Below are 25,309 nucleotides of genomic sequence, written 5' to 3'. Positions count from 1 at the left end.
ACTGGTGGCTGAAGAGAGGTTATGGATGGATCTTAGGATATTCCATACTTCCCATAGTCCCCTAGTACAGAGTTTCTCAAACTATGGTCTGCAGACCACCTGTGGTCCTCGAGGTCTGCCCTTGTGGTCCTTCAAAAAGGACAGAAGAAAAAATTAAATTCAAACGAATTGCATATGACATTATAGTTGAAAATCTCTGAGTATGAAAATGACACATGTCAATTGCCTTTCACTTTTTCTCCCAGTACCTACTGACATTTTATTAAATTTATTACCCTACTCGCCTACCGACTTCCTACTCTACTCTCAGCAACAAAAGAGGGATTTAAAGCACTATGAACGTGGTGTTCCTTGCCATCTTTTCCGTGCACATCAGTTGATGACATGTGGCTAAGTACATTGGCATATATTTCAGATGTATTCTCAAAACTAATCGAACTAAATCTCTGTCTACAAGGTAATTCTTGACTGTTCTCAATGCATATGAGAAAATATAGGGGTTCGAGAGAAAACTTGGTTTGTGGGTCAGTTGCGTAAAACAGAGGATTTGTCCACCATTTCCAGCCCTAGAATCTTTTTTGGTTGAAAATTATTTCGTTATTGGAAAAGAATTATGCAGTGACATACTATGTTCGCAGTTTGAAACTCTGAGGTGCACATCGCTATTAATGTTTCATCACGATGTTGCGCAATTTAAGATTAGAAATGTGAGCAACTGACATCTAACACTTCATTTTAAATATTGTTTTCACAAATAAAGATAACGCAAATGCAAAAGTGCTTATGTTATGGAAAATAATACCATGCATACTACACATAGCTCATGCAAATCAAATCAATAACAGTAAACAAATACAGTAGCATGCAAATTAATCCGAACAACGTAATTACTTATGCAAAAACACTCAAACGGGATAAAAAAAGGATCTAAGACATAACTCAGTAATCTATGTGGCCTCCCTTGTTCCTAATAACAGCTCTGAGACGATTTGGCATGGATTCCACTAATTTCCCACAAATATTCATTTCTTCATCGCGAAATCATACACCAATGAGGGCAGAAATCATCTTCTCCTTTGTAGAACAATCCATTTTTTGCATTCTTCTTTTGCAAATTGACCACAAGTTCTCAATGGGGTTGATGTCGGGTGAGTTGCCTGGCCAGGGGAGTACTTGAATATTCTTCTTGATGAAGAATTCTGTAGTTTTTCGAGACGTATGGCATGGTGCCAGGTCTTGTTGGAACACACCTCTGCCATCCGGAAATGATTTTTGCAGCTGGGGTACGATTCTGGTTTCCAATAAGTGAATATATTTGTCAGAATTCATCATTCCCTTGATAGGTATTAATGCTCCAGGCCCTTCATGTGTAATACAACCCCAAAACATTACTTTAGGGGGGTATTTGGGTGCTTGTTGGAGATGAGCTGCTGTTACTTTTTCGGATTCTTTCCGTACGTAAGAAACACGGTGGCCGTGGACCTCGAAATGAGACTCTTCAGAAAAAAAGTACTGTACATTCTTCCAGTCATTCACTGTCCAGTGTTGATGTAATTTTGCCCACATTAAGCGTTTTTTGCACATAACAGGGGTTAGCAGTTGCTTCTTAATAGGCTTACGAGCCCTTCGTCCAGCTTCCAAAAGCCTACACCGCACTGTTGTGACGTGAATATTCGCCCCAGTGGTAGCCATTAACTCGCGGATTAAGTAGACAGCAGTTAGTCTAGGATTTAATTTACTTTTCCTGACAATTAAACGATCATCTGCAGGTGAAGTCTTCCTTTTCCGGCCACAGTTTCCTTTTTTCTGGGGTGTTATGGATCCAGTCTCCCTGTATCGTTTTATGATCGAATTAACAGTAGCCAAACCGATGTGACATTCTGCAGCAATTTGCCTCTGTGTCATGGAAGAATGCTCTGCTAATATTATAATTTTAGACCATTTTCATGGAGTTGTATCCATTTGTGAAGACGACAGAATGTACACAGGATTGCAGTATTAAGTCTTCAACACAACTGAAATGCTTATAAGTACAAAACGACAGGCAAAATGTCACATATTATAAAAAAAATAATAACGCAGACCTTCAACAATGGAATTACACGTACTACAGATGTCAATTAAAGTGGTATGAGCAGCTGTGAGGCCAACAATGACAGAAAATGTAGAAATATGTCGTGTTCGAATTTGCACGCTACTGTAATAAGAAATATCTCACGATACCAGTTTATTTGCATGAAAGGAAAAACAGGGAAGCAAAACACTATGGAGATATGAATGACGTGACAGGGGTGAAACTATCGAAAATGAAACAGTAGCGAGTTATGTAAACAAGAACAGGATAAGATAGCTCATAATAGAAGAATATTTATTTATTCCAATGACAGGAATATAACATGTTATTATCCAGACAGCTCCTTGTGTCCCAGTAGCGGCTAATAGCACTGTCTTTCTTCAATGCAGGACAGCATATGAGGTAAATGAATAATTTCTAGGGAAAAATTGTTCCAGGGCCGGGCATCAAACCCAGGACCTTTGGTTAAATGTACCAACGCTCTCCCAACTGAGCTACCTGGGAACTCTACCAGACTCTGATCCAATTTTTCCCTCTATATCCACAGACCTCAAAGTGGGCTGACAACTGTCAAGCAACCAACATTGAGTGCACACTAACAAGCCACACAGAGTTAGTGTGGACTCAATGTTGGTTGCTTGACAGTTGTCAGCCCACTTTGAGGTCTGTGGATATAGAGGGAAAAATTGGATTGGTGTCTGGTAGAGTTCCCGGATAGCTCAGTTGGGAGAGCATTGGTACATTTAACCAAAGGTCCCGGGTTCGATGCCCGGCCCCGGAACAATTTTTCCCTCAGAATTATTCAAATCAACTTCACAGGGAGTTATACCTGAAAGCTTGATTTGCAGCATACGAGGTAGTTTTTGTCCATTACTTAATTTCGATCACAAAGAGTGTTCAGGGGGCTTGGTGTGATGCCAATGCCATGCAGGTGGTAAGAAAGACAGTCATGGCCAGTTGTTAGATGAAATTCTGCTACTGCTACACTTCTTGTGGATTCAGGGAGTTTTCTTATGGTTTCCTTCCATTCTTTATCTGAAGTTCTTGTTGAAAGTTGGCTTTCAGAGATGTTCGATATGGACTTTAGGATGAGTCTCTTTGCAGGGTGGTATGAAAGTGGTCTGTTGGTTAGTTACAGAATTTGGGAGTCTTTTTAGCTAGGACATCAACTATCTCGTTTCCTTTTATTTCATTGTGTCCTGGAATCCACTGAAGGGTGATGTACAGTGTGATCAGGTATGTTTTCCCATGCAGCACTGGGTTTTTCCTATGAGTGAGCCCCCACTCGTTTGCCGCGCACTGGAGGAAGTAGCAAGTCTGCTTGCTTACTCGTTGATCTTGCTGAATGTCGCAATTGTAGCGCAGCTGTTCCCGGGTGTGTGTTGTGCTGTTTGTTTCTTAATTCGACAGTATACAGTACATAAAGTGTATTATGCCTCGTGAGTATACTTCAAATTTTTCTTTTTCCACATTACATTTTAGCACAAATTTCGACAGTTTACACTTTTTTTTCCTAATGTTGGATACAGTTTGTTTTGCAATTCTGCACTCTGTAGAAGAAAGAAGAAGAAGAAGAAGAAGACGAAGAAGAAGAAGAAAAAGAAGAAGAAGAAGCAGCTGCTTTGAAAATGAACATTTGTCAAGTTTCGGTATGACTTATTTCTTTCCAATCTTATGACTTGGAATAGCACTTGCTAGAGATGGCTGCTGCTACAACTACCACAAACACCACTGTTGCTGCTGCCACCACCACACACCATTATTATTATTATTATTATTATTATTATTATTATTATTATTATTATTATTATTATTATTATTTTCGTTTCACTTTGAGAACAAACAACTTTGTATAACATTACAACTTTTGTACAACATAGGCTATAAAAACACTATATTTCTTATTGTGACTGACAATGGAAGATTTTTGGTAATAATAAAAAAATTTTAATTATACTACATTATTTCCTTTAGATATAATTATTATTTACCCGAGAGACACTACCAACGTCTCTTCAGCAGTTGATTGGTTGCTTATGTATGTGGAATTTAGGTTCTAATAGCATCAAGATGTAAGTGAAAGTTGACTCTCAAAATTCTTACAACGTATTTGGAAATGACAGGCTGCTGACACAAACGATATAAATCACCAACTCTGGTGTGTTCCTTTCAAGCCATAAATTAATACGAGGCACATCCAGAAAGTAAGTTTCCCTATTTAAAAAAAAAAAAAAAGAACACACACTTTCAGGAAAACATTTATTGGCAACAGGTACAGCAATGTTTCAGCTATTTTTCAACATAGCCACCATCAGAATTGAGACACTTGTCGTATCGTGGGATCAACTTTTGTATCCCTCTGTCGTAGAACTCTGCCGCCTGTGAATGGAACAAGCGTGTGACAGATGTCTTCAGCTCTTCGTCGTTGCCAAAACGCTCGCCGGAGGACAGGAATTTCTTGAGGTGCAAGAAAACGTGAAAATCGCTGGGAGCAAGATCAGGACTGTAGGGTGGAAGATCAAACAACTCCCAGCCAAATTCCGTCAAAACAGCTGCTGTGCGCCGAGCCGTATGTGGACGAGCATTGTCATGGAGGAGCACAACACCTGCAGTAAGCATTCCACACCTCTTGTTTTGAATGGCACGTCGCAATTTTCGCAGTGTTTCAGAGTAACAGTCAGCGTTCACTGTTTCACCTCTTGGAAGGAAGTCAATGAGCAGAATGCCCTTCCTGTCCCAGAACACCGTGCACATCACATTCCGTACCGACAGCGTCTGTCTGAATTTTGTCCTGACTTGTCCCCACTTCTAGAAAGTTTAAGAAACGCTGCCCTAGTATAATTGGGGCTCTGGATTTTACAAATATTCCTACTATTTTCTTAATAATTTTCCTTTATGGGTATTCCATCTTTTTCTAATATGACATATTTAAATCTAGTAATTAAGTTTATCATTACTTCAGACCCACAATAAGATATAATTATTTTCGCTTTTTATTTTGTAATATTTTAACCAACAGCACTGAAAAACAAAGAAATGCAACCCACAAACATAATAGTGTCCAAAGGCAAACAAATGCAAGGTGAAAATATAGACTACATTCATTTTGATGTAGAATGGAGTAAGCGAGTCTTTTTCAGATTTTGACTATTTTCCTTGCAGATATATGGATGCTTTCCTTTCATCATTTTGTAGAAACTGTGTACCATCATAGTCTTTACCCTGGTTAAATGAGATGTCAGCTAACCATATGTATCCAGTGATTATGAATGGTGCACAGAAATTACATTTTAATTACAGTTACTTTTTAACCATGGTTTCGTAATCCATGGTTACTACATTTTTAACTGAGGTTAGTGCACATCGCTATTAATGTTTCATCACGATGTTGCGCAATTTAAGATTAGAAATGTGAGCAACTGACATCTAACACTTCATTTTAAATATTGTTTTCACAAATAAAGATAACGCAAATGCAAAAGTGCTTATGTTATGGAAAATAATACCATTTTATATCAGAAATTTAAAAAGATCTAACATGCATACTACACATAGCTCATGCAAATCAAATCAATAACAGTAAACAAATACAGTAGCATGCAAATTAATCCGAACAACGTAATTACTTATGCAAAAACACTCAAACGGGATAAAAAAAGGATCTAAGACATAACTCAGTAATCTATGTGGCCTCCCTTGTTCCTAATAACAGCTCTGAGACGATTTGGCATGGATTCCACTAATTTCCCACAAATATTCATTTCTTCATCGCGAAATCATACACCAATGAGGGCAGAAATCATCTTCTCCTTTGTAGAACAATCCATTTTTTGCATTCTTCTTTTGCAAATTGACCACAAGTTCTCAATGGGGTTGATGTCGGGTGAGTTGCCTGGCCAGGGGAGTACTTGAATATTCTTCTTGATGAAGAATTCTGTAGTTTTTCGAGACGTATGGCATGGTGCCAGGTCTTGTTGGAACACACCTCTGCCATCCGGAAATGATTTTTGCAGCTGGGGTACGATTCTGGTTTCCAATAAGTGAATATATTTGTCAGAATTCATCATTCCCTTGATAGGTATTAATGCTCCAGGCCCTTCATGTGTAATACAACCCCAAAACATTACTTTAGGGGGGTATTTGGGTGCTTGTTGGAGATGAGCTGCTGTTACTTTTTCGGATTCTTTCCGTACGTAAGAAACACGGTGGCCGTGGACCTCGAAATGAGACTCTTCAGAAAAAAGTACTGTACATTCTTCCAGTCATTCACTGTCCAGTGTTGATGTAATTTTGCCCACATTAAGCGTTTTTTGCACATAACAGGAGTTAGCAGTTGCTTCTTAATAGGCTTACGAGCCCTTCGTCCAGCTTCCAAAAGCCTACACCGCACTGTTGTGACGTGAATATTCGCCCCAGTGGTAGCCATTAACTCGCGGATTAAGTAGACAGCAGTTAGTCTAGGATTTAATTTACTTTTCCTGACAATTAAACGATCATCTGCAGGTGAAGTCTTCCTTTTCCGGCCACAGTTTCCTTTTTTCTGGGGTGTGATGGATCCAGTCTCCCTGTATCGTTTTATGATCGAATTAACAGTAGCCAAACCGATGTGACATTCTGCAGCAATTTGCCTCTGTGTCATGGAAGAATGCTCTGCTAATATTATAATTTTAGACCATTTTCATGGAGTTGTATCCATTTGTGAAGACGACAGAATGTACACAGGATTGCAGTATTAAGTCTTCAACACAACTGAAATGCTTATAAGTACAAAACGACAGGCAAAATGTCACATATTATAAAAAAAATAATAACGCAGACCTTCAACAATGGAATTACACGTACTACAGATGTCAATTAAAGTGGTATGAGCAGCTGTGAGGCCAACAATGACAGAAAATGTAGAAATATGTCGTGTTCGAATTTGCACGCTACTGTAATAAGAAATATCTCACGATACCAGTTTATTTGCATGAAAGGAAAAACAGGGAAGCAAAACACTATGGAGATATGAATGACGTGACAGGGGTGAAACTATCGAAAATGAAACAGTAGCCAGTTATGTAAACAAGAACAGGATAAGATAGCTCATAATAGAAGAATATTTATTTATTCCAATGACAGGAATATAACATGTTATTATCCAGACAGCTCCTTGTGTCCCAGTAGCGGCTAATAGCACTGTCTTTCTTCAATGCAGGACAGCATATGAGGTAAATGAATAATTTCTAGGGAAAAATTGTTCCAGGGCCGGGCATCAAACCCAGGACCTTTGGTTAAATGTACCAACGCTCTCCCAACTGAGCTACCTGGGAACTCTACCAGACTCTGATCCAATTTTTCCCTCTATATCCACAGACCTCAAAGTGGGCTGACAACTGTCAAGCAACCAACATTGAGTGCACACTAACAAGCCACACAGAGTTAGTGTGGACTCAATGTTGGTTGCTTGACAGTTGTCAGCCCACTTTGAGGTCTGTGGATATAGAGGGAAAAATTGGATCGGTGTCTGGTAGAGTTCCCGGATAGCTCAGTTGGGAGAGCATTGGTACATTTAACCAAAGGTCCCGGGTTCGATGCCCGGCCCCGGAACAATTTTTCCCTCAGAATTATTCAAATCAACTTCACAGGGAGTTATACCTGAAAGCTTGATTTGCAGCATACGAGGTAGTTTTTGTCCATTACTTAATTTCGATCACAAAGAGTGTTCAGGGGGCTTGGTGTGATGCCAATGCCATGCAGGTGGTAAGAAAGACAGTCATGGCCAGTTGTTAGATGAAATTCTGCTACTGCTACACTTCTTGTGGATTCAGGGAGTTTTCTTATGGTTTCCTTCCATTCTTTATCTGAAGTTCTTGTTGAAAGTTGGCTTTCAGAGATGTTCGATATGGACTTTAGGATGAGTCTCTTTGCAGGGTGGTATGAAAGTGGTCTGTTGGTTAGTTACAGAATTTGGGAGTCTTTTTAGCTAGGACATCAACTATCTCGTTTCCTTTTATTTCATTGTGTCCTGGAATCCACTGAAGGGTGATGTACAGTGTGATCAGGTATGTTTTCCCATGCAGCACTGGGTTTTTCCTATGAGTGAGCCCCCACTCGTTTGCCGCGCACTGGAGGAAGTAGCAAGTCTGCTTGCTTACTCGTTGATCTTGCTGAATGTCGCAATTGTAGCGCAGCTGTTCCCGGGTGTGTGTTGTGCTGTTTGTTTCTTAATTCGACAGTATACAGTACATAAAGTGTATTATGCCTCGTGAGTATACTTCAAATTTTTCTTTTTCCACATTACATTTTAGCACAAATTTCGACAGTTTACACTTTTTTTTCCTAATGTTGGATACAGTTTGTTTTGCAATTCTGCACTCTGTAGAAGAAAGAAGAAGAAGAAGAAGACGAAGAAGAAGAAGAAAAAGAAGAAGAAGCAGCTGCTTTGAAAATGAACATTTGTCAAGTTTCGGTATGACTTATTTCTTTCCAATCTTATGACTTGGAATAGCACTTGCTAGAGATGGCTGCTGCTACAACTACCACAAACACCACTGTTGCTGCTGCCACCACCACACACCATTATTATTATTATTATTATTATTATTATTATTATTTTCGTTTCACTTTGAGAACAAACAACTTTGTATAACATTACAACTTTTGTACAACATAGGCTATAAAAACACTATATTTCTTATTGTGACTGACAATGGAAGATTTTTGGTAATAATAAAAAAATTTTAATTATACTACATTATTTCCTTTAGATATAATTATTATTTACCCGAGAGACACTACCAACGTCTCTTCAGCAGTTGATTGGTTGCTTATGTATGTGGAATTTAGGTTCTAATAGCATCAAGATGTAAGTGAAAGTTGACTCTCAAAATTCTTACAACGTATTTGGAAATGACAGGCTGCTGACACAAACGATATAAATCACCAACTCTGGTGTGTTCCTTTCAAGCCATAAATTAATACGAGGCACATCCAGAAAGTAAGTTTCCCTATTTAAAAAAAAAAAGAACACACACTTTCAGGAAAACATTTATTGGCAACAGGTACAGCAATGTTTCAGCTATTTTTCAACATAGCCACCATCAGAATTGAGACACTTGTCGTATCGTGGGATCAACTTTTGTATCCCTCTGTCGTAGAACTCTGCCGCCTGTGAATGGAACAAGCGTGTGACAGATGTCTTCAGCTCTTCGTCGTTGCCAAAACGCTCGCCGGAGGACAGGAATTTCTTGAGGTGCAAGAAAACGTGAAAATCGCTGGGAGCAAGATCAGGACTGTAGGGTGGAAGATCAAACAACTCCCAGCCAAATTCCGTCAAAACAGCTGCTGTGCACCGAGCCGTATGTGGACGAGCATTGTCATGGAGGAGCACAACACCTGCAGTAAGCATTCCACACCTCTTGTTTTGAATGGCACGTCGCAATTTTCGCAGTGTTTCAGAGTAACAGTCAGCGTTCACTGTTTCACCTCTTGGAAGGAAGTCAATGAGCAGAATGCCCTTCCTGTCCCAGAACACCGTGCACATCACATTCCGTACAGACAGCGTCTGTCTGAATTTTGTCCTGACCGGAGATCCACTATGCCGCCAATGCATTGACTGCTGCTTGGTTTCCGGGGTGAAGTGAGAAATCCAAGTCTCATCGCCCGTGACGATCCTGTCGAGGAACTCGTCACCGTTATCGTGATACCGTTGCAGAAATGTCAGTGCTGCTCCTAAACGTTGCATTTTGTGTTCGGGTGTCAGATTTTTCGGCACCCACCTGGCACACACTTTTTTGAACAGCAGGTGCTTAGTGACAATCTCATGCAACAAGGATCGCGGTATCTGCGGAAAATGGCTGCTCAGCTCCGTAATCGTGAAGCGACAGTTCTCCATGATGCACTGCCACACCAGCTCAACACGATCATCATTGATGAGGGATGGTCGCCCACTGCGCTCTTCATCATGGACACTTTGACGACCTTCGGAAAACTGCCTACACCAACGACGCACAATCTGCTTACTCATGATGTTCGGCCCATAGACCTGACAGAGCTGCCGATGAATTTCAATTGGCGCAATGCTTTGTGCATTAAAGAACTTTATCACCGTCCGAACCTCGCAGGCGGCGGGAGAAGGAATAAGAGCTTCCATTTCGGACCACTGCTGCCACGCTACTGGCACCAGGCAGGACCTGTCCGGCTGGCATATGATTGATACGTCATAGATCTGTTACACATGCGCAATTGACACGGCTAATTACGTTTACTTTCAAGGGGAAAAAATCGGGAAACTTACTTTCTGGATGCGCCTCGTATTTATTGGGTTGTGTTCACTGAAATGAACTCACTGGCTGACAGAACTTAACGCAACATATTAATGGCGAGAAGTGTGGAGATCAACTTCTTCACTTTGTTCTGCTGAGGCGAGGTGTGAGGTGCACAGTGATATGATTGCCGAAGTGTGCTACTCACAGTGGCGAGATGAACTCCAACATGTTTTTGCTCTAATAATGTGATCCATGGTATTGTTAGCCAATATTACTCATTTTTAGACTCTGCCAGGATTATTAACGTATTAATGCTTTATGTTAATTTTCCAATAAAATTATTAATTGTATTGTTGGCCAATAACACAAATTTCTATGACAATTATTAACATAGAAATGTTTTATGTTAATTTGCCAATAATGTATGTAATTTGTCAACAATGTCATCCACTGTATTGTTGTTGTTTAGTCAACTGTCCGAAGGCAGGTCTGAACCTCACAAGTGATACCACAGTCTACTATATACAGTCACGAAGCTTGGGGTGATTTTTTGCAAATCTCGCAATAGTTGCTAGCCGCTTGGAGCGCTGTGAGTAGGCCGTAAGGCAGACCATGTAACTCACTTAACCCGATCATGAAGGGCGGCGTTTCAACCATATAAATTAGTTGGAATGCATAAACAGTATCATATGTTTCTCTAAAATGTAGTGTAATTCCATTAATACAATTTAAAACAATGATTATGAAACACTTCAGACATAATTTACTTGCGAGTTAAGATGTAATATTATTTATAGTGTGAAAATTACGTTGTTCGTATGTGTAATACCTGCCTTTATTTCGATTAAATATTGCGAAATTGTTGTACATTCATTTATGCACGATTCAATAATTTTCAATTGCACCGCACAGATATTTAGATATGTTGAAATTATAGGTTATGTTTACTGTACCAGTTGCCCCTTTCTGTCTAAATTTAGTGATCTCCAATGCCTTGCATTCATATGAAAATCATAGGTTATGTTTACTATATTTAACTTATGTTCCTAAATTCGCAATCATACATTATAATTAAGCATAATGTCATGTATGATACCCCAGACATTCAATTTGTCTGTATTTTAATACTAAAATTGAGTACTGACTTACTGTATTCATCTACTACTTAAGAGATGAAGTAACAAAACTGTACATACACTAATTTCGTAGGAGTGGTATGGTAAATGTTTTGTCTAAAATTAAGGAAGGTAGATGTGCTAAATTGAAATCCCAATATAAATTCTTCTTTATTGAACCTCAAAATAGCTTCCATTCTAAACTTGAAATGTTGACGCGAACAGATTATGTTAACATGTAAAATTCTCTTCACATTAAAATACGTAACACAGTTTTGTAATTATTTCTGCAACATATTATGCAACAAGAAGTAAATGGAACTTATAACACATTACACTAAATAAAGCTTAGCAATGATAAGCAATAAAGTTATAATATTTCACTGAGCTCCATACACTGAAATAAAAAACCCGAACAAACATTACGGCCTGGTCTAGATCGAAAAAGCATTGACTGTGCCGTATTTCGCATTTTTGTGAAAAGTTCGTTATCATTTGTAATAACTGTAAATGGCTAAAATACAATAATTTGAATAATATGGGACAAGGAGACGTTTGTAGTACTATAAATTGTAAGAAAAATAGGTTAGAGTTATCCTTCCGAAAGAACCAGGAAGGTTGTAGAATATAATATATATAATATATATTTTATGAAAATAATATATAAACCCTATGTATTTCATATTTAAATAGTGGAAGGAAGGTGTTAATTTTTTCAAAAGAACAAGATATCGAAAGTACAATACATTTTATGGTCTGCTAGGGAAAGAGTCTGTGATGAGGCGATAGTAGCGATCCTGGTGGTGAGCAACTATCTATGGATCATATTTCAACTGTTTACGTTTGCATATTTAGTAAGTATTAAGCTTCGTGACTGTATATACTAGACTGTGGTGATACCAAGAAGGCACCATTTATGAGGCAACTAGGCCAGGAGATAATGGAGTCGAGTGGCCAGTTCCTTTCCTCTTCCATTGCATACATCGCAGACTAGCTACATATTACACTAGTCAGACTTCAGATGCACACAAACAATTGTTATTCCTCTGACACATATCATCAAGTGAGATGTACTGCCTGATAATAGATGTACATATCAGTCAGAACCTTAATCAGCGGATACTGTATTGTTATCCAATCACAATTGTTTTTATGTCTTAATTATTAACAAATCACATTTTATTTCAATTTGCCAAAAATGTTATTAATTTTATTATTATGCATTAATGCCCATTTCTATTAAGAATGTCATGCTGTAAATAAAATATGTGTACATAACATGTCGTAATGCTTCATATAAGTACGTTTTCTTTTCCAAAACTAAGACGTAATTTTAATTGCTAAAATATTTACTTTACTACAATCTTAAGAATTGTGACAATGACTTATTGCAGAAAGAATGGAATTTTTTAAATGCAGTATGTATTGCATTAAGTTGATCGTAAATGTTTCATGTGTCTACCATTTTCTTTCCACAAGTATGAGCAGCTCTAAGCTCATGTTCTGAAACATCTGTTACATGTTTTATGACGGATTCTTCTTTAACTTACGAACTGTCGTAGGTCTGCTCAGAAAAACAGTTTCTTTCAAATAGCCCCGAAACCAATATTCTGCAGGGTAAATATATGGCGATTTTAGAGGTTTATTTTCTGTAGATATTTATATTCTTAATACAAAATAAGAATAGAAAGGAAGTGGTTAAAAAATAAAGAAATGATACCCGTGATTATTATTCTGAGATAAATGGTTAAAGGATGCCTGCATGCGAACATCTATTTTCTCAGCACTTTGAATAAACATGAGAAATTTGTCAAACATGTCATTCAGAATGAAAGGCCGAGCACTATTTGAACACCCCCAACGACAGATGTGGAAAACATAACCAGAACATAAAAAGAGTAAGGAAGAATTAAATGAATTAAGAACTCATATTTTGTCTTTTCCTGCTTATGAAATTCATCATACCAGAACCTCCGTTATTTAAGTATTGAAGATTAGCAGAGTAGAAATTTGTCCCATGCCACACACAATCGGTCAAAACACTGGTGGATATAGTCAGCAATACTTCAGCTATAGACTGTGGTGAAAAAGAAAGAAATTATTTTATCAGATCCACACTAAATATAAGAAAGCAACTTCCATCGTATGAGATGAAGGCAGACAATTTTTTATAGGAAGCAAAATTAAAATATCTATAGAATAAACAAAAACAAAAGGCAGACTATTTTTCACAGAAAGCAAAATTAAAATATGTATAGACTAAACAAAAAAAAAAAGGCAGATTACACTGTTCTACAAAAAAAAAAAAAAAATGAAATTCATTTTTCTGGGTATAACATTCTTGATTAATATGGAAATTTACCTCCTGAATTCAAATCTGTAATTAGTTTCTCTGTGTCACGCATAGTTTTCAAGTTATATGCAATTTCATTTTTTAAATATTTTTCGTTTCCACTTTATGTATTTATGTAGGCAAAACATGTAAATATTAATATTTTAGTCACTTACAAAATTATTTACAAACATTTTATGCACTATAAAACAAAAAATATATATACAAGCCTTAATATAATAATTACATTATATGGAAAAACTTATTTAAAATTAGAAAATATGAACAAAATACACTTTTCCTTAAGAATTTAAAAGTCTTATTTTTTTTTCTGTTGTGTTCAATTTTACAGTCACTAATAATGTTCCAGCGGTAGTCAGCAAGCATCGCAGCAGTAGCGGATGGTGGGTTTGAAAGTTGAGGAGGCCAAGATGTGAATGATGAGAATATAAAAATATAAGGTCTGTGACGTACCTCATTACCAAGCGCAGAATTTATAGATTTTAAGAAATTAAAATTAGGTTTTCCAATTTATGTTTTAGGATTTTAAATCTTATGTTAGGAAGTTACATGATTTTACGGGAAAAAAATAAAAATAAACAACATACTGTTAATATTATTACAACAGCTTGGTAAAGATTGCCTCTCTTTAGGACACTCTAAGTTCTAACTTACGAATTAGGTCTTTTTAGGTCATATTGAATTTAAGAATGTTACTCTTTGCTACATAAAACGAACAAGAAAAGCAATATTTCGAGAGTAACAAGATAGCAACAAAATTGATTCGAACCAAAAATCCAGGTCTTGCTCATTACTATTACATAGTCTAATTTTATAGCAAATTAACTGGATGTTCCTCTTTCTTCGCAAACCGATCAAATAGGTCACAACATACGGTACTGAATAACTGCTACTAGAAGACGCTAGAGACAAATCTGCATTTGTTTCTAAACTCTCGATACATTTTAAATACTGTATAAGTAAATACATCACGTAACACAAAAGAATAAAATAACAAGAACACCCGTAAACAAGAGAAAATCTAACAACATAAATGAAAACTTTTACTCAGGGGGAGAAAACTAACAACACGTGACTGAATTTTCTAAAACTACGAAGAGAGAAAGAGAGAGAGCTTCCCAATACAGCCAAAACCAGCCGTCACTATAAGCAGTACAGTTGTCAGCGGTGGGTAGGACGTCTCCAAATCGGCTCCCCTCACACGTTCTAGTCAAGTTTAAACGCTCTTCTAACCAGCTATCTTATAGGTTGAACTGCTGTTGTCATAGTTACCGGGGAGTAGCATCATGTACCCGACTCCTCTCTCCCGCTCTCGCATAGACACTGTAGGCTGCTAGATGTCGACAGTACAGGTTATAGCTCTATCTGTTACTTTTCAGTACGAATTATTTGTACTATCTACAATCGATGCTACAGCATAGCGAGCAGGCATCACCAACTGAATGTGGTCGACTTTACGTTACTTCTCAGTCGTAGTGAATAGTAAAATTAATATAAAAGGAAAAATGTTTTGTCATTTGCTGTAACTTGTCTGTGATCTTAATTCAGCTGAAATTATTACTGCCATATTGTGTTCTGGTAAAATATTAGGGGAGGCACGGCCTCCCTTGCCTCCCCTGAAAATCCACCGCTGCATCACAGGCATCCATTTCCCTTCATACTGCTTTTCCATGGACATTATATCTTTATGGAACCTTTCACCATGTTCGTCGGAGACATCACTGCAGCTCTCAGGAAAATAATGTATATGTGAATCTAGGAAATGAACTTTGAAAGATATGTGACATTCTAGATTCCTATATGCATTTATCATTTGTTGAACCAGCTGTTCGAAGTCGTTAGCTCTTTTCTTCCCAGAAAATTTTGCGTTACATTTTTTAAACAAGACCACGCTTTTCTTTCTTTTGGTGCAAGGCATTGTTCAAAATCTGAGTCCTTCAGAAGTTCTCTAATTTGGGGGCCTACAAACACGCCCTCTTTTATTTTTGCTGCAGAAAGACGAGGAAACTTTTTTGAAAGGTACATAAATCCTCTTCCAGAGTGTCCATGGCCTTAAGAAATTGTTTAATAAGGCCTAGCTTGATGCGAAGAGGGGGGCAGCAGAACATCTTCACTGGCTACCAATTTCTCATTCAGTATAGTTTTTTCTCCAACTTTCCACTTACGTTCAGGCCAAATCTTTCTTTTATAATGGGAATTCCTATCGCGAGTATCCCACTCACACAGAAAACATCCATATTTCGTGTAGCCTTGTTGCATACCTAATATCATGCCAACTATTTTCAAATCACCACATATTTTCCACTTCTGCTCATTATATTTGATTAATCTCAGCATATTTTTCAAAATATCATACAGTACCGTGCAAATTAATCCGAACAACGTAACTACTTATGCAAAAACACTCAAACGGGATAAAAAAAGGATCTAAGACATACCTCAGCAATCTATGTGGCCTCCCTTGTTCCTAATAACAGCTCTGAGACGATTTGGCATGGATTCCACTAATTTCCCACAAATATTCTTCATTTCTTCATCGCGAAACCATACACCAATTAGGGCAGAAATCATCTTCTCCTTTGAAGAACAATCCATTTTTTGCATTCTTCTTTTGCAAATTGACCACAAGTTCTCAATGGGGTTGATGTTGGGTGAGTTGCCTGATCAGGGGAGTACCTGAATATTCTTCTTGTTGAAGAATTCTGTAGTTTTTCGAGACGTATGGCATGGTGCCAGGTCTTGTTGGAACACACCTCTGCCATCCGGAAATGATTTTTGCAGCTGGGGTACAATTCTGGTTTCCAATAAGTGAATATATTTGTCAGAATTCATCATTCCCTTGATAGGTATTAATGCTCCAGGCCCTTCATGTGTAATACAACCCCAAAACATTACTTTAGGAGGGTATTTGGGTGCTTGTTGGAGATGAGCTGCTGTTACTTTTTCGGATCCTTTCCGTACATAAGAAACACAGTGGCCGTGGACCTCGAAATGAGACTCATCGGAAAAAAGTACATTCTTCCAGTCATTCACTGTCCAGTGTTGATGTAATTTTGCCCACATTAAGCGTTTTTTGCACATAACAGGGGTTAGCAGTTGCTTCTTAATAGGCTTATGAGCCCTTCGTCCAGCTTCCAAAAGCCTACGCTGAACTGTTGTGACGTGAATATTCGCCCCAGTGGTAGCCATTAACTCGCAGGTTAAGTCGACAGCAGTTAGTCTGGGATTTAATTTACTTTTCCTGACAATTAAACAATCATCTGCAGGTGAAGTCTTCCTTTTCCGGCCACAGTTTCCTTTTCTCTGGGGTATGCTGGATCCAGTCTCCCTGTATCGTTTTATGATCGAATTAACAGTAGCCAAACCGATGTGACATTCTGCAGCAATTTGCCTCTGTGTCATAGAAGAATGCTCTGCTAATGTTATAATTTTAGACCGTTTTCGTGGAGTTGTATCCATTTGTGAAGACGACAGAATGTACACAGGATTGCAGTATTAAGTCTTCAACACAACTGAAATGCTTATAAGTACAAAACGACAGGCAAAATGTCACATATTATAAAAAAAATAACGACAGACCTTCAACAATGGAATTACATGTACTACAGATGTCAATTAAAGCGGTATGAGCAGCTGTGAGGCCAACAATGACAGAAAATGTAAAAATATGTCGTGTTCGGATTAATTTGCACGCTACTGTATGACTCTTTAGTCATACTTACATAGACAACTGGGACAGAAGGCATTATGTTCATATTGTGGAGGAGAACTCCCTTTAGATTGTATTTTGAGGCATCTATAAAAAGTCCCCACTCCTGTGGCTCGTATTTGAAGTTCAAAGTATTCATTAGGTCACAAACATCATTGCAGAATGTCATCATGAGTTGAATTGTGCATATGCAGAAACAATATTTCATGTAAACAAACAATACTCACTTCCTCTAACAAGAATTCCAGGTTAAACTCAAGATTTCTCTCTCTTTCTCTCTCTCTGTTAGAATCTGTCTTACAGACTTCTATGATTTAAGGGGTTTCTATACAAGAGAAATATGTAAAGTTTTACATATTTTATATACCACAGATGTCGGAATATTATGGTTAAAAATGAATATTTGCTCACTTGATAAGGAATGTCTCCACCATCCAAATAATGGCAGTTTAAGACGCTATAAAACTCAATTTTAAATCCTGTAATAATGACTTGCTTATTAACATGAAATTTTACTAGCAACAGGAATGCCACAATTTGAAAATGAAAACAATTGGAGAACAAAATTAACTACTGGCAACTGTTGTTAAGCAAAGTTCACCATCTTTATCAAAAACTTTAAATGTCAGTTAAATGAGACGTATATTCTCGTATAACTAAAAAACTGTGTCTGATAGCGAATTTCTGTTTTCAGATTTGAATTTGCATATGAAAATCCTTTGGAAACAAACATTTTCATATAAGAAAAATGACCCTTGTAGAACAGTGTTATTTTTCACGGAAAGCAAAATTAAAATATGTATAGAATAAACAAACAAAAGGCAGAATATTTTTCACGGAAAGCAAAATTAAAAAAAGTATAGAATAAACAAACAAAAGGCAGACCCTTTTTCACGGAAAGCAAAATTAAAATATGTATAGAATAAAAAAACAAAAGGCAGACTATTTTTCACGGGAAGCACATACAAAACGGAGACTATTTTTCAAGGAAAGCAAAATTAAAATATGTAAAGAATAAACAAACAAAAGGCAAACTATTTTTCACGGAAAGCAAAATTAATATATGTATAGAATAAACAAACAAAAGACAAAATATTTTTCACGGGAAGCAAAACTAAAATATGTATAGTATAAACAAACAAAAGGAAAACTAATTTTCATGGGAAGCAAAACTAAAATATGTATAGAATAAACAAACAAAAGACAGACTATTTTTCACGGGAAGCAAAACTAAAATATGTATAGAATAAACATACAAAACGCAGACTATTTTTCACGGAAAGCATAATTAAAATATGTATAGAATAAACAAACAAAAGGCAGAATATTTTTCACGGGAAACAAAATTAAAATATGTATAGGATAAACAAACAAAAGGCAGAATATTTTTCACGGAAAGCAAAACTAAAATATGTATAGAATAAACAAACAAAAGGCAGAATATTTTTCACAGAAAGCAAAATTAAAATATGTATAGAATAAACAAACAAAAGACAGACTATTTTTCACGGAAAGCAAAATTAAAATATGTATAGAATAAACAAACAAAAGGCAGATTATTTTTCACGGGAAGCAAAACTAAAATATGTATAGAATAAACGAACAAAAGTCAGACTATTTTTCACAGAAAGCAAAATTAAAATATGTATAGAATAAACAAACAAAAGGCAGACTACTTTTCACGGGAAGTAAAATTAAAATATGTACACAATAAACAAACAATAAAAACAAATAGTAGTAGATAAGTGAGTGGAACTTGTTAGTAGCTATCTCCCCATGGTGGATTACGGGTTGATCCAGCCTGTAAGATATTTGTACCTTATACTTTGTATTCCTGCCATATCTTGGAACTTAAAAATAATATTCTTTCTTTTTTTTGTCAGTAATAACAAATCATAGCAGTCTGCATCAAGCAATGAGGTGCAAATATGCTTAAGTTAGAAGAAAATATCATAACCAAAACTAACCCCTCTGCAGCTCGGTTAAAACTGAGTCTAGGTGGTGGAAATATGCATGCTACTTTTGTGAAACCTTCAATTTTTAATTTCGGGAAAAAATTGTTTGACTTTCTTAAATACATTCTAATGAATATAGCATTTTGAATGTTTTGGTATTGTACAGAGTGATTTATATAGAACTGACACATTCCTTTCTTTAATTATTCCGTTAGAAATTCATTCAATGACCCAATTTTAGCACCAAATTAAGCAGAATGTTCTGGAGTTTCGATTCCTTGTCACTAGATGCACAGATGTTTATGTTTTATTCCTATTGTTGGCAGCACTAGATGCGCAGATGTTTATGTTTTATTCCTATTGTTGGCAGCACTGACCCAATTTTAGCACCAAATTAAGCAGAATGTTCTGGAGTTTCGATTCCTTGTCACTAGATGCGCAGATGTTTATGTTTTATTCCTATTGTTGGCAGCACTAGATGCGCAGATGTTTATGTTTTATTCCTATTGTTGGCAGCTGTTATCGACATTTTGTGTCAACGTGAAAATGCAGTACACATTAAATCAACGACTCTTCCTTGTGAAGCAATACTGGATTACGAATTCAATTACAGCTACTCAAAGGGCATACCAGAGAGAATTTGGTGTTCACAATCCTACCAAAAGAAACACAATACTGGGACTGGTAAACAAATTGGAAACAACTGGATCTCTGGTGAGTGAAAAGGGCAAGCATCGTTCATCTAGGCTTCCCACGGTTGTTGTTGACGTAAGAGCACGACTGGAGCAGTCACCCAAAATATCATTAAGACGTTTGTCGCAGTAGACAGGGTACATCTACTCAATGTGTCAGAGAGACAGACATTGGACGATCTGAAGCACAACATCACACAGTAGATTCAAGCTATTGACAACAGAGTCCTCCAACGAGTGGCCAGTAACATGGAACGACATGTTGAGTTGTGCCTTATGCAGGATGGAGGACATTTTCAACATTTGCTATAGAGGTAAATAATCTCCCAAAATTCCTCTACATTTTAGGTATAATAAGTTGTCGCTAGCACAATTCGTTTTGAAACATTTAATGAAAGAAATGTGTCAGTTCTATATAAATCACTCTTTATAATCATGAAGGATATTAAAATAAAGATGTACACTAACTGTAACAGTTTTTGTTTTTTTCTATGTTCATTCTTTCCAAACAAGTATGGTCCTAATACCGAATGACTCTTGAAGCGACACTCAATAGTAACTTTTAAATCCTAAAGTCCTTCCTGGATACTTGAATGTGAATTCTTGGAAAATCAAATAATACATTTATGAATGTTTATACCACCACTGAATTGAAAATGCGCTTTATGAGTCCAAAGCACATTACCAAGCAATTGTGGATCCACCTGAATCTGACCTTAGTATAAAGCTACGATACTTCATGTTTATGTCATTTGAATTAGAATGTAGAATGCAACAATTTATGGAATGAAATACAGGATATCCCATTTAAAAATCGTGTTACTGCAAATTTCTGTAAAACACTGTATAATTACTAACTACTCCAAACGGTAGGTTTTGACCAATCCCAGAACGTAAATACAAAAATATTTTTAGATGCACTAAAATAAGCTAATTATGAGCCATTCTGTGCATGCATGGGCATGCGTGAGTGTGTGTGTGAATTCATCACAGTCTACTATATACAGTCGTGAAGCTTGAGGTGATTTTTTGCAAATCTCGCGATAAAGCGCTCCAAGCGGTTAGCAACTAGAAACAATAGACTGTCCACGGTCGACTTTGGATTTAGAGTGGACTGAGTCGTATTTCCATCGAGTGCTAGGTCGTTGCGTATTTCGCATTGATGCTCGTGAAGAAAAATCCTAACATCTATTTCTTATTTTACTCCTAGATGCAAAAAGTGGTTAATTAACAGCAGGAGGGAAGATCTAATGACAAAGAATGAAGCATATCTTTATAATAATATAAAGTTTTGCTCTCTTCATTTCGAAAACACACAATTCATGAATGAAAACAAAAATAAATTAATCTGGAATGCAGTTCCAACTTTATTTGATGTTTCAAATAAACCTGTTCTGTTATTACCTGCAGCTGAGAAACAAAAGCTTTGCACTAATTCTACGTCTGTATCAGCTGATTCCTTGAATAATTGTACATTTTCAGACAACTTAGGCCTACTTTTTTTCAAAGGATATGTTTTTAATTATAGCTGTTAATTTTGTTGTTATTTTTATGTGTTACTTTACTAGAGACGTAGAAAAAGTAAGTCTATTACAATAAAATTTATTAATCACGTTTTATTTCCAATTCTGGTGTGATTATTATTGCTTAACCTCATCCCACTTTGTTAACTACGTAACCTACACTACAAGTACTGGTACATGTAAGTTACTCCCATTAATTCATATTTCCATTATTATTGTTATTATATTATTGTTGTAAAGGGAAATGCAAATTAATATTTATTGGTTTCATAGTTCATTAGTGCTATAATCTTGAATGAGTGAAGCGATTATAGTAAATTTCAGTTTGTTTCGCATAAACAAAAATAATATTAACCTATTTCTTGCAGGTATCTTCGAGTTTATGGTGGAATTTAATATACTTCATTAAAATAATAAATGAACTTTACCCATTTAATATTTCAATAATGAAAGGAAGGTGTTAATTTTTCCAAAAGAACACGACAACGAAAGTGTAACATATTTTGTCATCTGCTAGGAGAGATCTGTGATGATGAGGCGATAGTAGCGATCCTAGTGGTGGGCAACTACCCATGTTTGCATTTTTACTACATATTGAGCTTCGCGACTGTATATAGTAGACTGTGAATTCATCAAGAACACAATCGAGATTTTATGGCTGGTTAAAATTTAAACTTACATTAAATATTCATTAGTTACCAGTAAGACATACTGTTTTGTTCTAATACACTCACATGGCTATCGAAGTGCACTGTGCAGGTGTTCTTCTTCATGTTGACATATACTCGAGTAACACGGCCAAATTGCGAGAAGTGGTTTTTAAGCAGATCTCTGTCCATCAGATGGTCTGGGATATTAGAGCAGTACAGGTTCTTCAGCTGCTGAATTGTAGATTGCGAAAGTGAAGTCCGCAATTTTTCTGGTGAATCTGTTTTCTTTACAACGCGTCCAGATCTAGAAGTGGACGCTCTTCTACCCCCACTTGCATGACTTCTAGTCTGCATTTTTGTTCCCAACTGTCTGAAACAATTAAGAATGAAATAGTAGAAAAACTGTATAACACATTAGATCTTATGCACCAGTATAATCCCATTCTAATATTTCTCACTGTTCATTACAAAACTTTTCGTACAGGTATGCTTCTACTATGTATCTATTTATTACAAAACTTTTCGTATAGGTATGCTTCTACTATGTATCTATCACCTTAATTTTAGAATCATACATTAAATCCAGCCAGCATTTAACTGAACAGTTCCATTTGATGCTCCTCTGTTATACCGCAGAGTTTCAGGAGTCAGACATTGCATTTGTGAATTAATTGTTGAATATAGCCAAAAATTGATATATAATTTTTAATTTGTCATACAGTAATTTGTTCATAGACTCCGACTCCCTGGGGCCGAAGGAGCAAGCGTCCCCCCCCCAATAATTTTATAGACAGGGCCACGCCCCCAATTTTCCCAAATAATAATAAATAGGCTAATAATAGTGATGATAATAAATAATAATAATAATAATTATTATTATTATTATTATTATTATTATTATTATTACGTCTCGTGACCAAAATAATGTACAAAATGGAAATATAAAAATTGGAGATTTATCCTTTGAAGAGGTGGGAAAATTCAAATATCTTGGAGCAATAGTAACAAATATAGATGACACTCGGGAGGAAATTAAACGCAGAATAAATATGGGAAATGCATGTTATTATTCGGTTGAGAAGGTTTTGTCATCTAGTCTGCTGTCAAAAAATCTGAAAGTTAGAATTTATAAAACAGTTATATTACCGGTTGTTCTGTGTGATTGTGAAACTTGGACTCTCACTTTGAGAGAGGAACAAAGATTAAGGGTGTTTTGAGAATAAGGTTCTTAGGAAAATATTTGGGCCTAAGAGGGATGAAGTTACAGGAGAATGGAGAAAGTTACACAACGCAGACCTGCACGCATTGTATTCTTCACCTGACATAATTAGGAACATTAAATCCAGACGTTTAAGATGGGCAGGGCATGTAGCACGTATGGGCGAATCCAGAAATGCATATAGAGTGTTAGTTGGGAGACCGGAGGGAAAAAGACCTTTGGGGAGGCCGAGACGTAGATGGGAGGATAATATTAAAATGGATTTGAGGGAAGTGGGATATGATGGTAGGGACTGGCTTAATCTTGCTTAGGATAGGGACCAATGGCGGGCTTATGTGAGGGTGACAATGAACCTCCGGGTTCCTTAAAAGTCATTTGTAAGTAAATAATAATAATAATAATAATAATAATAATAACAAAAAATGTTTTAGATATGCTGTACAGACTTAAAGCAAAAGAGGTAACAAGGCATATTGGCAACAATGATTACATTTAAGTGGCAACAGACCGTGCTCACGTTATTATAATTTCAACACATTAACAATGCATTTAAACCGCAGACGGCAAATTTCAAGACATGTTGAGGCGTTGAGCTTTATTTAATTTTCACGTAACAGTCAGTATCCAGGATCACAAAGTAACTGTGTCGTGGCCTCACGGCAATATTGTTCAGCGAGTTGTTGTTTGTTTAACTGTTAATTATTAATTTAATAGTATAATGGCCAGTTTGTCCAAGTAATGTTTCATTTTGTTTAACGAATGTTAAATTAACAGTCTGTTTATTTTTAACGCTTTGTTAATGTGTTTTCCATTTTTTCAACATAATTTTGTTTAAGATAACCAACACTTAACTATAATGTCTGTTAGCATTATTTTAACTACTCAACAGCAGTTGGTAATGATTTTACACATATAAGGCAATTTCTTATTGGCTGAAATTATTATTTAAATTCTGTACTGTAGAGTAAGTCATGAAACATGTATAAAATCATAACCTGTTACGGTAGGCCTTGATTCATATGTAGTACACTGAGTTGATGAATGAAAGTTGTATTGACCACTATTGAATAATAATTATTATAAGTAAGGTTATAGTTGTAATGCTAAATATGAATTTCTGTTAGGAAAATCTCAGCATTATGAGCACCAGGTGACAATAATTACAGGAATGTGTGTGAAGTCAACTGTACACAAAACCCCGAGGAGAATTCTGTTATCATATAAAATTCTCTAATCACTCTCTCTGCATCAGGTCCATGTAGAAATTATATGTAATTTCGTCTTAAAGAAGCAATTGCTACTGAAACATTTTATTATTTACTCACTGCGTATTTTGAAGCACTATTGACATCGGCTATAGTTGAAAAGACCCAGTAACATAGAATCTAGAGTTAATAGTAGCTGGTGAATTGGAACAAGTGGCCTATTTCTCTTTGTAGGATATTCAAATTTGACTTCAATTTCTTGCCACGTTGAGATCGCACATTTTCTAATTGTTAAATGGATAATAGCTCAGCATTGAAATAAGCGTCAGTATGATAATCAGTTGACTTATAAAGATAATTTTCTCTATATCAATATTCAAAAATGTCTTTTAAATTATATGTTACCAGTCTTAGGATCGGTTTCACAAAGCTTCACTAAGGTTTTAATGATTCATTAATTTATTTACTGGTTCATTAAATCATTTTTATATCTCACCAAGCATCTCTAGCCTAACGAACCAATAACACTATCATTAAATTTAGTGATAGAAATTTCCGTCTTTAA

The 25,309-nt window shown here is 36.3% G+C and overlaps 1 protein-coding gene across 4 annotated transcripts in view; it reads right to left on the bottom strand.

Annotated features, from left to right (window-relative positions):
* The window catches only part of xmas (RRM_XMAS2 and SAC3_GANP domain-containing protein xmas), a 143,431-nt gene that overhangs the window by 104,924 nt on the left and 13,198 nt on the right, over nt 1–25,309 (bottom strand). For 3 of the 4 annotated variants that reach the window (XM_069838219.1, XM_069838220.1, XM_069838217.1), the window contains exon 2: nt 22,405–22,690. In XM_069838219.1, the coding sequence (XP_069694320.1) occupies nt 22,405–22,674 (270 nt within the window). In that variant the 5' untranslated portion in view covers nt 22,675–22,690. The remainder of the gene's footprint in view (nt 1–22,404; nt 22,691–25,309) is intronic. The other variant, XM_069838218.1, reaches the window with a different exon arrangement.

This window comes from Periplaneta americana, chromosome 10 (assembly GCF_040183065.1).
Source record: "Periplaneta americana isolate PAMFEO1 chromosome 10, P.americana_PAMFEO1_priV1, whole genome shotgun sequence".
Lineage (NCBI taxonomy): Eukaryota > Metazoa > Arthropoda > Insecta > Blattodea > Blattidae > Periplaneta > Periplaneta americana.
Note: the sequence above shows the minus strand (reverse complement) of the source record. Positions and strands in the feature narration are given on the sequence as shown.